General features: G+C 29.2%; 1 protein-coding gene across 10 annotated transcripts; it reads right to left on the reverse strand.

The window, feature by feature from the left end:
• Nucleotides 1-1,653: 1,653 nt before the first annotated feature.
• LOC120085878 (putative ubiquitin-conjugating enzyme E2 38) lies at nt 1,654-7,057 on the reverse strand. Of its 10 annotated transcripts, XM_090317987.1 has the most exons (9): nt 6,794-7,057; nt 6,267-6,335; nt 5,970-6,130; nt 5,545-5,673; nt 3,447-4,538; nt 3,297-3,360; nt 3,011-3,150; nt 2,614-2,925; nt 1,654-2,273 (listed from the first exon to the last, which is right to left on the reverse strand). In XM_090317987.1, the coding sequence occupies exons 3-9, from the start codon at nt 5,970-5,972 to the stop codon at nt 1,971-1,973; spliced, it is 2,043 nt and encodes a 680-aa protein (XP_090174113.1). In that variant the 5' UTR covers nt 5,973-6,130; nt 6,267-6,335; nt 6,794-7,057; the 3' UTR covers nt 1,654-1,970. The 10 variants fall into 10 exon arrangements, with proteins under 10 accessions (XP_090174113.1, XP_090174117.1, XP_090174114.1 ...); XM_090317991.1 differs by lacking the exons at nt 5,970-6,130; nt 6,267-6,335 and having other exon boundaries at nt 3,447-3,887; nt 4,017-4,280; nt 6,794-7,004; XM_090317988.1 differs by lacking the exons at nt 5,970-6,130; nt 6,267-6,335 and having other exon boundaries at nt 3,447-3,887; nt 4,017-4,538; nt 6,794-7,004.
• Between the last annotated feature and the right edge of the window lie 7,256 nt (nt 7,058-14,313).

Genomic DNA, 14,313 nt, shown 5'->3' on the forward strand with positions numbered 1-14,313 from the left:
AATATATTATAAATTAAATAATATTATGAAATAATAATTAGACAATTTTTTTAACCTAAAACATGTTCGAAAATTAGGAAAATTCTTATAGATAGAAAAATCCCAAAAATATTTACACTTTATAGCAAAAGAACTTGGTGCTATTTTTGCTATAAAGTGCAAATTTTTTAAAATATTTTTTTATATTTAAAAAGACCTTCGAAAATTAATTAATAATTGTTTATAGTTCAATCTAATATTTAATAGGTAAGTAAAACTAGTTTTACGGTTTATAAATATAATATTGAACATATTTTGAACATAATAATGGCCTAAATAATGGTTAGAATTATAAATTTGAACATATTTTGAACATATTAAAGTAAAACTATTTTGAACATAATAATGGCCTAATTTTTTAATCTGCTAACTAACATATATTTGAAAACATGACAACTCCATTTTATTCCCTACTCTCAAATTTATGTTTTAGGTTTCCTACCAAAAAGCTCTTAACTATCTACTCCAAATTCCCTCGTTTGTTTAAATAAAAAAAAGTTCATAATTTTGAAAAAAACAAATTGGTTAGAATTATAAATTTCTTGATAAAAATATTTACTTACTTTTATTCTTCTTATTAACTATCCTATGGTCGCAGAATTTGTATTCTGAATTCATTTAAAAACTTTGATTCTTTTGTAATTTGTATATCTTGTAAAGAATTTTTTTTTCAATATTTTTCTTTAAAATCTATTAGATTCTTGATAATCTAAGGGAGAATATATCAAACTCAAAATATTTTAAATTTCATACTATATGGACCGTATAGTTTTTGCTCCCATAAATTTATATTTAAAAATTTGAGATAAGGATGGAAAATAAATAATTAATGAAAAATGTATCCTCGATCTTAACATGTCATTGTTTATAACTAACATTCATTCGATTATACCGTAATGTCATTTTTAAATTCTTACTTTTATAATATTAGATGCAACGATGTATTAAATAAAACATATTCTTTTATGAAGCTAACCAGCTCAATTGACCAAGTCAACTCAATATACCGGCCTAAGCATAATCATCCTCGTGTTAAGTATTTAAATATTTACCTTACATAGTTGAACTTAAAAAGAAAAAAGAAACAAACAAACAAATAAATAAATAACTCCAATGATCATGTACACGTACGACTTGGACAATGGTTAAATTAATAAAACATGTCATCAAATAATGAAAAATTTTATCGAAGGGTGATAATAATTTTATTTTATTTATCCTAAAAAAATCCATTTTATTTATTACCGTTTCTTACTGTTTTGAAATATATTTAAAAACATTTTTTTTAACTTACAAACTTCAATACTCCATTTTTCTCTGTCTTTATAAATTTTTTTAAAAAAAAAACCCTCAAATTTTATAAAAGTGGAAGCTAAAGTAAAAAAAAAAAAAACGCATACTTTAATAGAAAGGCATAGATTACCATAACTAAACTCAATTATCAATCATTGAGCTTATTGCAGTTCAAAAACAATAATCAAATGATATTTTAATTAAATAAAATATATACAAGTATTTCCAAAAATTAGAACTAACCAATCAAAATTCTAAAATTTGACCAAGTGCTAAACAAACCAAAAAACAGTAATAACAATAAAAGTAAACAAACATAAGTTTGAAACATAAAAAAGATCATTATTACCATGAGAGGGAAAAAAAACTAAATAGGTTATACTATACCGCTGTCCCTGTTGAAAGGGAAAGAGACATTCTCCTCAAGTGCATATAGAAGTTATGTACAAAATTAGAGATCATGTGTTCATTATGAGAAAATTAGGAAGCATGATCTACTATGATTGCTATAAACTCTAAGTTCTAAACTACCTCGGACAGTTATCAGCACTCAAGTTTGCTTCGGTTAGACGTTAACACGTTCAAAATCTATACCAAAACCAACTTCTCGACAACGTCACCTTCCAACCCCTTCTATTCTAATTGAGCTTATTGTGCCTACCTGATCGCTTTCTTGCATTTGTAACGGTTGGTGGTAGCGGTTGCAGGAACTTATCGCAGTCAATGACCCCAATTCCCTTAAAAGCCACAACAAGCTGACTCAAAAGATGGGTCACAGATTGCTTAAAATTGTCTGAGCAGCTCTTGTCGCTCAGCTCAAGATCTTGAACCCCGCCTTCGACTAGAGATCCCACCTGAGCACCATTTATATATGCTTTGCATGCCACCAGAATATCATGAGCCCTTTTGTAGAAATGTCCCCTAACAAAGTCCTCAAAATGCTGCAGCAGAAGATAATCTAGTCTTAAGTTAAGGTACATGAAAATCATTTAACTAAGCATGTGATTCCTAAACAACTAGATTGGTTTAGCATTTAAGCTGTAATAAGCTTAAGACAGTTTACAACTTTTGATCATTCTATCTTTCTATACACCAACCACACCCCCCCCCCCCCCCCTCTCTATCTCTCTCTATCTCTCGATACGACCTTACTTTGACACGATCTGTTCTAATATGTTGTCCAACTGTATCCTATCCTGAGTTCTAAGATCATACTATCTCTTGATACTATATTCAACCTACAAAAAGGCCTTAAACAGGAAAAGACGTCTAGAACCATACCTTTGGTGGTTTCCTGATGTTATACAACATGGTTTTAATAGATAAGATGTAGGTCTCCTCATTATACGCCTGAGATCTATTCTCACCCGCCTTTGATCCACTTTGATATGCATACCCGGGCTCATTAAAGTAGGGTTTTGTATTCAAGATCAACCCTTGGATAGAGACGAGAACTTGAAGCATAGTTGACATGCCAGGAACCCAATTCTCATTTCCACTGCCACGCCAGGTGTTAAGCAGACTTAGACATACCTTCCCACAATTGTACAAGTTTGGGTTGAGTCGAAGGCCCTTAGAGTGGTAATAAACTTGCTGTATTTAGAAAACATCGACTGTCAGAAAATCTAAGCACACTATAGTAGTAACTAAATATAAACACCAACATATATATACATACTGGTGGCATGTCCGGATAACAAGGAGGGAAAAATATGTCGAAGAAAAATAATCCATCATGGTATGGAGTACCCTGTGCTCCAATGATGACGGCCCTCATAAGATCCAGTCTTGACTCATATACCCTAACAAATATAGTTTCTGTTGAACAGATTCAGAAAGAAAAAAGTGAAGTCAACTACCGTTTCTTCAAAAGTTGGCATTTCCTACAGCTAAATATTTCAGATCTTATTTTAACATGAATCTACAATATGTTCGAAATGGAGGAAAAGAAAAGGGAAATCTACCAGGTAAATCATTTTGCAGGATCTTCCAGTCGTCCTGAATTTTCTTTGTCCATTTCTTTGATGCCTGGCAACAAGAGACGGTCTAAGAACCCCTGAAATAAATAAAAGTATTCATAAACAAAAGAATAATTTTTTTTTCAAGACATATACCTGGTGCATGCTAGAACCTTTGCTAGTATAGTGATGGTCAGAATGATCGTCAACAGTATCAAATTGTTTAAAATGCTCAAAGTTCTCCAAGAATTTATCCATATCTGCAGGTGGAATCGTTTCACTTATTGAGTCATTTGTAGCAATATTTGGAAGATTTTGGGTGGAACCCTGAACCCACGGCATATCTACAACTTCTCCAAGAGTAGGAGGAACAAGAGGATTAAATGGCGCATAAAGACTTGAAGCCATATGAAGGGGAAAAAATGGATCCTTGGTTTTCATTTTCGAGTATTCTGGCCAATGTGGCATAGATTGTCCTGCTTCCGGATACTCAAAGAAGTCCATATATGCAGGGAAGTTTGCATGGGACATATTATGTGAACTGACTTGCTTCTTTACACTGCCAGATGTATCAGATGTCTCACCTCCATTATGGAGCTTCATTGCATCCGACAGGTTAATAGAAATGTCATTTGAACCATGTAGCTTCTTTTTACGCTTAAAAGGATCCAAAAACCACCGGGATTTAGCTGCATCTATACCAAGTAAAGAGTTCAAGTGACTAACCTCGGATTTGTCCCTGTAACGAGATGTAGCTGGTTTCTTATTTGGTTGAACATCTTGTGAAGGAAACGAAGCAAAAGGATCAAGATGATTCAGAATATCAATATCTGCCGGCAAGTGTAGGCTATTTGATAAAGCTTCATTCATCTGAACTTGAGCAGTTGCATTTCCTAGATGATTAACAGAACCTGGTACGCTTTGAGGTTTTGCTAATGATGACCATGAGGTTCTGCTAGTTTCATTGTTGATCTTGTTTCCATTTTGATCCTGAGGCAGCCAAGGTATCGGTGCTTCAATATCAGGAGGAATATCCATATGATCAAAATGGGCTTGCAAAGCTGAATATGCATCCACATCCATGATTTCATCAAATCCTATCCAGTCGTCATCTTCATTTGATGAATAAGAGCAAGGATTGTCTAGTTCAATCAAATTATGTGATGCTGAGGGAAAATTAGATTCAACTTCATTTGTACTCTCTAGGATTTCCACATCTGGATTAAATGAATGGCTACCCAATGTCCTCTGAACAAAGTAAAAGCTTTAGCTATAATTATGAAGCATTGCAATAGGTATCGCAAGCATGCCATGTCTGCTTCAATTTACAAGGCCTACCTCTTTACGACTTCCAATTTTCAAATTATCTTCCAATAGTAATCCAATTGAAGTATGTTGAGAAACTTCTACTTGAAGGGAGAATGGGGCAAACGGATTACTTGTGTTGGTTGGAAAAAAAAGGTGTTGTTAAACTTAAACTATAAAGCATGGTTTGGGTGCTTGTACCTTGATTTTGTTTAAAAAAAGGTGAATGAGGTAAAAAGTTATAAATAATTTGTTGGGAATCTTCTGTTCTCAGGGTTTGATCATTAAAATCAGATATAGACTTCAGATTGTTTTAGAGCCATGAGGGAAAAATTAAAATTTTCTGATATTTTGGATAAAAATATATTAAAAACAGGTTTAGATGATTGTTGTTTAAAGTCGTTTTCTATTAATTTCCTTCACATAGAATTTCTTAAAGAACAAGTCAGGTGGTTCTTTCCAAAACAATTGTGAATACAGATTTCAAATACATAACATGTCAATAATCTTGACCTTCACAAGGCACTGGATCACACATTTCGTTTCGAAAACCGAAGCAAAAATTTGTATGCTCCCAAACAGCAAGTATTTAATGTTATTTGGGGAGAAAAAGGAGAAAAAAAGTGACATTCTGGCAATGTGTGATTTATATAATTTATTGAATAATTAGGTCAGAAGAAGGGGTATTAAAAACAAGGCTGAGGTTGCAGGGGATTTGTTCCAGAAATAATTAATCTTTAGACGTTGGCTCTTTTTGCTAGTATATTCTGAAGGTGATATTCTATCTTGCACTTTACTGCACATATATGAGGATACCTTATCCTCTCATTTCTTTGTAATCATCTCAAAGTAAATCATATCTCTTATGTTTCCAAAAGAAAAGAAAAGTGGAAAATACATGTGAAAGAATACACCAATCAAGCAATGAACAAATACTTTGATAACAAACCTTCAATTGATGATCACTATGGTGATATATACCCTTTCCTTTGTCATTAGCGTCAAACTTTTGCTGAATAAACATGGCACTATCGGAAGCTTCATCTTCGTCAACATCAATCACATCGAGTGAAATAATCTGAGGGGAAGAACAAAGAAAGATATGAGAATAGATAGTTTTGTGCTTCAATCCTTCATTGAACTATCAAGATGATCAATCAAAATTGTACACAAAATGCAGTAGCATGAGTAGAAAAAATGAATGTCCACACAAAGAAACATGTCGGAAGAGCATCAGAATAATACACAAGCTATATTTAATTATAGATAGGGATCCCACGTCTGGTGGAATAAAACCATAAAAATCTAAAGTTTATCTTGTAGAAACACATTGGCCATTGGCATGGAAGATTATTTACAGGTGCAAAATAATACCATTGCTCATTCTGATGCAAATATTTTATTTTCAGCTCTACTCACTGAACTGATACTTCATTCTCTGCTCCTCGATAATATTATAGTCAATCTTTAACTCATTAAAAAAAATCCAGTTCAGATGCTTCCATCACATTATAATATTTGGATCTTTTTCCTTTCTGTGCCAGTGATTGCAAGTAAAGAAGAATTAGATGATGGCAAATGTGAGAGTTAACAACAAAAACAACAACAGAAAGAAGATCACTTTCATCTGACCAAAGCAAAATTGAAATAGGCTTTTAAGAGTTTCCATACGCTAGATGTCTCTGATAATTGGCTTCTAATAATTCAAGACCACTTAGTGCTCCAGATAAGAAGCTACTACTGTAGAAAGAGACCATCAAGAATCACTTCCACTCAGTTCACACATTTGATAAAAATCCAATCATGCAACGATACCAAATGGTAGAAAATCAATTTAAAAACAACGCAATGTGGTATAAAAACTGCAACAACACTAACTGCAATTCAACAAACACTCTCCATACATAAAACACGATCGTAAATCCCACAATTCAAAACAAGATTTCACAAACACTACACTAAAAAAATAAAATAAAATAAAATACCCAACTCATAAATTTCAATCATCCGTAGTGGGTCAGTCGCAAAAGTTCGAAAAAGTTTGAAATTGACTCAACCCAAAAAGTGATACAAAAATGAGGTACATCAAACTCGATGATCAAACCATAAACATCGATTGAGGGAAAACTAGTGAAGAAAATCAAAACGATCACATATACAAATAGAGAGAGAAAGCAAAGTTATAGTAATACCGATACCCCTTTGTTTTTGAGCATTTTTGGCGCCCGTTTGATCATCGGGGAGTGGGATTTCATAAACCCAGAAGTGGAAGCAGATGATACTTCTCGTTTCCTGATGACATAGCGAGAGAAACAACAATCGGATAGATTATTAGAGAAGAAGAATAGGAAGAGACAGAGAAGGAAAGAGGAGAAAGTAAAAGAATAGGGAGAAGAAGCATATAAAAATAAAAGTGAGAGAGAAAATGGAAGACTTGGGTTTCTTTGACGAAGTGTTGGGAAACGGCGGCTCCATTTGGGGATCGGCTTCAGCTAAAAGAGAAAAGGAAAACCAGACGGTATGAATGGATGGATTAATTATGAAGAAAGAAGCTTGGCTGTGGCCCGAGTGAGATAAAAATGGCGGCTTGCCTCGTTAAATGGGCTCACACTTTGATTGTCCGCTTGCTTCCATGACGATTTGTGATTGGGTAGCAAGAAAGGGACCGAGAGAGACCAACCAAAAAAGAAAATCCAACTCTCTTTTTTTTTTTTGGTCGAAGATTATGGGATGCATTTAATTTTAGTTAGGGATATGAATACAAAATCTAAAAACAATGATTAATTGGAAACCACACAAATAGGGACAAATAGAGGATTAACCAATTGACGTACACAATGTGTTAGTAATTTGATGCATGGTTTGAGTATATTAAGGATTTCTACATAAAATAATAGACACGTTGGTTAATGTCCTGAACATTTCACTTTTTATAAAAGAAAAAATTTATTGGTCGCCTATTTTCACTAATATCAATCGCTATTTACCATTTAGCCTATATATATATATAATTTATTTATTTATTTATTTCTACCTCCTCTATGCATACTCTCTCCCTGTATATATTCTCTCTCCTATGCATATATTCTCTCCCATGGCCATAATTCACACCCATCTCTTCATCTTCCCTCTCTTTTTTCCTTCCGACGGTGTGAGTTGTAGGCGATAGACGACGACATGGGGTGAATTGATGGCTCAACACGAGATGACACGAAGGACTTGGGAGAATCGATGGCGCAGACAACGTCGGACGAATCGAAAGTGATGGGTTGAGTAGATTTGGTCGACGACAACGGGGAGAGAAATCTATGCGGCCATGGCTGAAGAAAAAGAGATTACAATAATTGGTTATGTATTATAAACCCCATATGAAAATGAACTTTATTTTTTACTATTTTTATATATATTGGGATATATATGTTTTTTTTTAGTTTTTGTAGGAAATTTGATATATATTGTGATATATGTATTCGTTTGTTTTATATAGACAAGTGTTTTTTTTTTTATTTAGACTTATTGTATTATGATATATATATTGTAGTGTAAATGAAATTTATGAAGATTTATATAGTGTTGTATATTTCATATATTGGTTTACACTGTGATTTATGTCGAGCATTGAGTCAATCACAAAATGTTCTAAGATATATTTAAAATAATCATGAATCCATCAAAATGTTCTAAGGTATATTTAAAATAATCATTACTCCGTAAAAAAAATTAATAAATTGATATATGAAAACCAATGTAAATAGAAAATAAATTTTCATTAAATGCATTTTTTTTTTCCAAATTGGAAAACAGAAAAAAAATTAAAATAAATGCATTTTCTCTCTCCAATTGACAAATGAGAAAAACTATATTAAATGTATTTTCTCTCTTTATAATAAATGTATTTTCTCTCTCCATCATTGAAATAGCTTAAAAGATAAGATATATATTATATATATAAGGGTCAAACTGTCAAAAAATAATACTAAAATACATTTTTGAAAAAAATCAAATTTAAGGACATTTATGAAAATATATGACCAATTATAGGCTTCTTATATAAAAATCCCTTATATTAAATATAAATATGAATAGTTAACTCATAAGTAAATATAGCTAAAGTGAATTTAGTATGATAATTGGCATAACCTTCCTCTCTATATGATTGATTAGGATCAGAGTTAGTTTTTTGACCAAGTTGTCGTTGAACCGACCATGGTCGGTTTAGCTGATTGTTAAGCCAACCTTGACCATTGAGGAGTGCCAAACCAACAGACCAACTGTCAGTTCATATTCTTTCCAACTGACTTCGACTGGTTCTCTTCTCCAATTGACTAACGTCGGTTCAATCAATTCCAATCGATCGACTTGGTTTTTCGACCTATCCTACTCATCCCTACCTCTCTAAAGCTTTGAAGATTTGATCTCTCATTCCGTCTTTTGAAATTAAAAGTTGAATAGTACAACAGGGGTAGAGGATTAGCAGCATCTACATTGTCACTTTGGCATGTTTTATGTTATAAATGATGTATAATTATTATTTTACGATGTTTGTCAAAATGAGCATAACTCAACCTGCATAGTCTTTGTACTATCTCAAAAGTTTAATTCTCTCATCTCACATATTATAAAATAAAAATCTATATATTATTCTACAATGTCATATAATTTAGGGTTTCTTGTAAATTTGGCAAATTAAGTTTTAGAAATTAGGCTCATTGCCCAAACTTTTTACTTTTGCAAAAATGGTAAAAAAAAAAAAGAAAAAGAAAAAGAAAAAAAAAGCCTAGCTCGTGAAATGTCAAAACAGTACGGATACACTTAATACACTTTGATACACTACTGATGTATCCTTGATATATTCACGCTTATATCATTGATATACTACTAATATACATCTAATGCACTTGATACACTACTAATGTACATTTTATACATTTGAAAATCTTATATGATTATTTTATATTTGTTTAGGTTTTTTTTTATTAGTTGTCCTTATTTATAGAATGGAAGTAGTTGAGGGATAAATAGTAAAATCATAAACTATGGTATTTTTTGTCAAAAAAAGAAAAACAAATCTTCCTAAAAGTAGACTTAGACATTTTTCAAATATATATATATTGCTTTTAAGTATTTTTTTTAACCACAACTATTTCAAAAGTAACTTTTTTTTTTTTTTTTTTTTTGCCCATTCTAAAAACTTGGTGGGGATAATGTGAACCAAATAGCACAAAAGATGACATAGACCACTAATTATAATTGTAATAGATTTCAATTTTGGAATTTATTTTACTTTCTAATATGTCTAATATATTTATGTGTTGTGTATGATATATCATTAATATACTTTAATTTATTCATACTTGTAAATGATATATACATGTTTTACCTTAAACTAAGTTATTAATTGAATGTTGAATATTATCAAATACATTGTTAATATACTTAGAACGATGATTATTGTTAGATAAAATACTGATACACTAATGTCTTACTTCAAGTATTTAATGATTGATATCTGATACACTCGTGTCTTGTATATGGTATATACAATTGATATATTTAGAAAATCATGCTTATAAAATGAAAGCATATGTTTACCTCAAAATAGGTTATTGATTGAATATTGATTCTTATTGATATATTGCTAATATATTTGAAAGGTTGATTGATGTTAGATATAATATTGATACACCCTTATTTAACTTCAAGTATTTGTTAATCGATGACCAATACACTAATGTCTTATATTTGATATCTACCACTAATATACTTGAAATATTTAATGTTCTTGCTCACTTATATTTAATAGTATGCTGATAGACTTAGATTTAATATGTTTGCTAATTGATGTTTGATAGATTACTAATACTTTACAATTCTGATATACTATTGATAAATTAAAAAAAAATTAATAGGTTAGAAAATTATAGAAAAAAAATCATAAAACTTAAAGCTTGCTCTCGTGAAATAAGAGATGTGATGGAGAAAAAAATAAGAAAGAAATGGGAAAATTGTCAGAAGTAGTATGCTTAAGTTTTTACCTTATAAAACTAGCCTCTTTTTTAAAACTCGTAAGAATAATTTTTCCTGATCCATCTCAGGTGAGATCGGTCACGAGATTTTAGTTAAAAAATCAACTTTTTTTTCCCAATTTATCGATTGTTTGGGCTTTCTTGGTAAGATTATACACCAAGATTTGAGTAAGAAATGCAAAAAATCCAAAGGTTATGTAATCTTCCATAATCTTTCTAACACTGGAAAAATCACACTACCAAATATTACATAATTTGAAAAATAAAAATAAAAAGATGATTGGTAAATTATCGATATATTAATTTAGAAAATTGTGTAAATATAAATTGGAGGTAATATTTACAAAATTTTATATAAGATCTGGGAAATATTGCAAAATTCGGGAAGATGTAAGAATTGGTATAAGATTTAGAGAGATTGCATATAATTTGAAAAGGTTATGTGGATCTTGGGGTTAATCCCGGTAAAATAACACTATATATTTGAGCTTTGTCGATGAAATTTCGGGCATAATTAACACTGAAATTCTTATATTTGAGCTTACTTAGTAGAATCTTAGGCATGATTAACACCGAGATTCTATATATATATATATATATATATTTGTAAAATTTGATATTTTCCAAAATTTAAAAATGTAGAATCAATTCGAAAAATCTAATTTGAAAATATATAAGATAAATTAGCAAATCTCGGTGTAATCATATGTATCTAGAAGGTCCATAACAATCAATAAGTTAGAAAATTTTGATTTTTTTAACTAAATCTTGGAGATTGATCTCACTCGTAATGAATCAAAAAAGACTATTCTTACGAGTTTTCAAAAAAAATGTCAGTTTTGTAGGGTGAAAATTTAAGCGTACTATTTCTAACAATTTTTCAAAGAATTGGGTAGTGAAAGTTTTTTCATTCTTTTTTAAAAGGAAGAATAAAAGAAAAAAAATAATAGAATTTTAATAAAGAAGGGTAGTGGAGTTTTTCGTGTATTGTTGCTTTTTTTTTCTTTTTTATTTTAACAAAATCTAAAGCCACCACTCAGATAAAAATTGGGATGAATTTTGCCATAAAAACAAAGTTTAAAAATTGAAGTCACGGTTGCAAAAACATAAATATATTTTGCTACCCAATATAATTTCCCTATAATTAATATATTATATCATGAATATTTTAAGTTTACAAAAATGGAGTGAACTCAAAATTACTATAGTATATTTATATTTATAAAAGTTTTATCGACATATGAATTGAATTATTTAATATTATATAAAATTGAAGTTACATCTCAAGATAATGAAAGAAATTCGGAAATTTTAAAGATAGAAAGGTCTTCCAATCTTGTCTATGTGTTATCCTCAACATTTTATGATTATATAATCGTTAAGTTTACCTTGATCTACTTAAAAAATATGTTTAGAAATTATTTTATTTATAGAATAATCTTGAAATAATATTTGAGGGAAAAAATCTAGGTTAAGGATTCGAAGCATTGTCATCAAATTTCTAACTAATTGCTTAGAGGTTGTTATTAATAAATTTATATTTCAGATTTGTGCGATTACAAATATCAAATTAAAAGAAATTTATATTAACTTTGAAATATAGATTCTGAAACATGTGAAAAACAACCAAATAAAATACGACAGACTTTGAAAATAGGTTTTTTTTGTGAAGATTTTTCACTTTCAAACTATTTTGTTTAGTTTGTTTTTCTGAGTATTTATCCTTATTTATATATAATTCAATCAATTTAAATTAGGTTGATTGAATAAAGTATTGGTTCATCGATAATTACATGACCCTACTTCATAAAGATCGAAGATTTAATTTCCATCCCATAATTATTGTACTAAAAAAATATTTTATTTTAAAAATTAAAAATATATGAAAAACAATATTCAAATAAATATTGAAGTTTTATCAAATAGTGTAAAGGAGAAAAAATATATATAAACAAATTTTTTCTTCTAAATATTCACTTTGAATGACTAGAGATTTACAAGTGACAGTGAAAAGAAGAAAGAGAAAATCAAATAAAGAGAGAATAAAAATAGTTTAAAAACTATTGTGATTTATGTACTTTAGAAATTGCCCAAATTTAGTCAATAAATTTTGAAAATTGGGTTTTTATTGAAGTTGATTAAATAACATGATGGATTGGACAAAAGACCAAAATAAAATAGTATTTTTAAAAAATAATTAATTAATAATCAAATCCTAAAAAAATCTAACTCGGAGGAGATATACTAAATTTGTATGGAAATATAATTAAAAAAAGACTATTTTTTCAATTGGGTGTCCATTTTGACCATTCTACGCCATTTCTCTAAATAATAATAATGAATTTCAGGATAAGAAAATCCACGTGAATATATTGTAAACACATTTTTTACTACCTTATTTTCAACACTTATAAAAAGCAAAGGTAATAATGACTATCTTTTAAAAATAAAAAAGAAACATATTGTAACCATCAAATTCCTGAGTCATTTTAAATTTAAAAAAAAATATTTATATTTTATAGAAAAAAAAAATTCTAAAACTACAAAACACTTTTAAAACTTTTTGCTATGAAATCTAAATATTTTTAGAAATTTTCTATTTATAAGAATTTCCTTAAATTTCTAAAATTTGAATTACAAGACCAAAATTGTATTAATTAAATGTCATACACAGAGTATTATCGTTAATTTAATTTTTATATATTAAAATAATTTAAAATTTGTAGATTAGACATCTTAATTTTAGGTCATTAAATCAGTTGATAGTAAAAGAAAGATTCTTCCTAATATGTGATGTAAATGTGTAATTTACATGTTTTTATTTGATTCGCATCCTTCAATTATTATTATATATCTAGTACACAATTAATATATATATATATATAGCGAATATGGTTATAACATGAATTTATATTATCAATCTTGACGTATGAAGTTAAACCCCTCCAACCCATTTATTGTTTAAAATATATATATATAATATCAATGCTGCTCATTATCAAGGTTGACCGTTAGATCATTCGATCAGTTAAGTTAGGGGTTTCACACTTTTGGGTTGAGATCAACTTCTCCATCCTGTGGAAGCTCATTTCAAAACTATCAATATGAAATTGATGCTATAATTTTGACTTGAAGATCATCTTCCTTGAGTCTATGAGACCATTAATATAGATTTTTCCTCTTTATCTCGTGATGATTATTTTCTGTTTAGTTCTTTTTGTATTGAAAAAAAAAAAAAAAAAAAAAAAAAAAAAAAAAAAAACTCAAGATAATTAATATAGATATCTTCACGGTAATAATTAAGTATACTTCCAAAACAATTTTTATAGAAGATTACATTAGATAAAATAGGTTTAATATATATTTGTTATATTTGAAAAAAATGGTATTTAATTTATGTTATTTATTTAAAACAACTTAAGACTGTTTGAGGTGAGGAGGAATCTAGAGGTATCTTTTTTCCTTAAAGAAAACAAACCTTAGAATTATCTATCTTAAGAGTTGTTTAGTCTGAAAAATTATTTAAATAGGTGTTTAGGAGTTTATGTTGCCTTTTTTTTTTTAAAAAAAAAATAACTCTTTTATTGTGGTTATTTAATAATATGTTGAGTTACTTTTCATTTAATTGTCTTTTAAATGTGAGTTTTAGTTAGTAAATATGAAATGAAAGGGAAAAAAAAAAAAGGAAATAA

This window comes from Benincasa hispida, chromosome 9 (genome assembly GCF_027475165.1).
Source record: "Benincasa hispida cultivar pf3 chromosome 9, pf3_genome.v1.1, whole genome shotgun sequence".
Taxonomy (NCBI): Eukaryota; Viridiplantae; Streptophyta; class Magnoliopsida; order Cucurbitales; family Cucurbitaceae; genus Benincasa; species Benincasa hispida.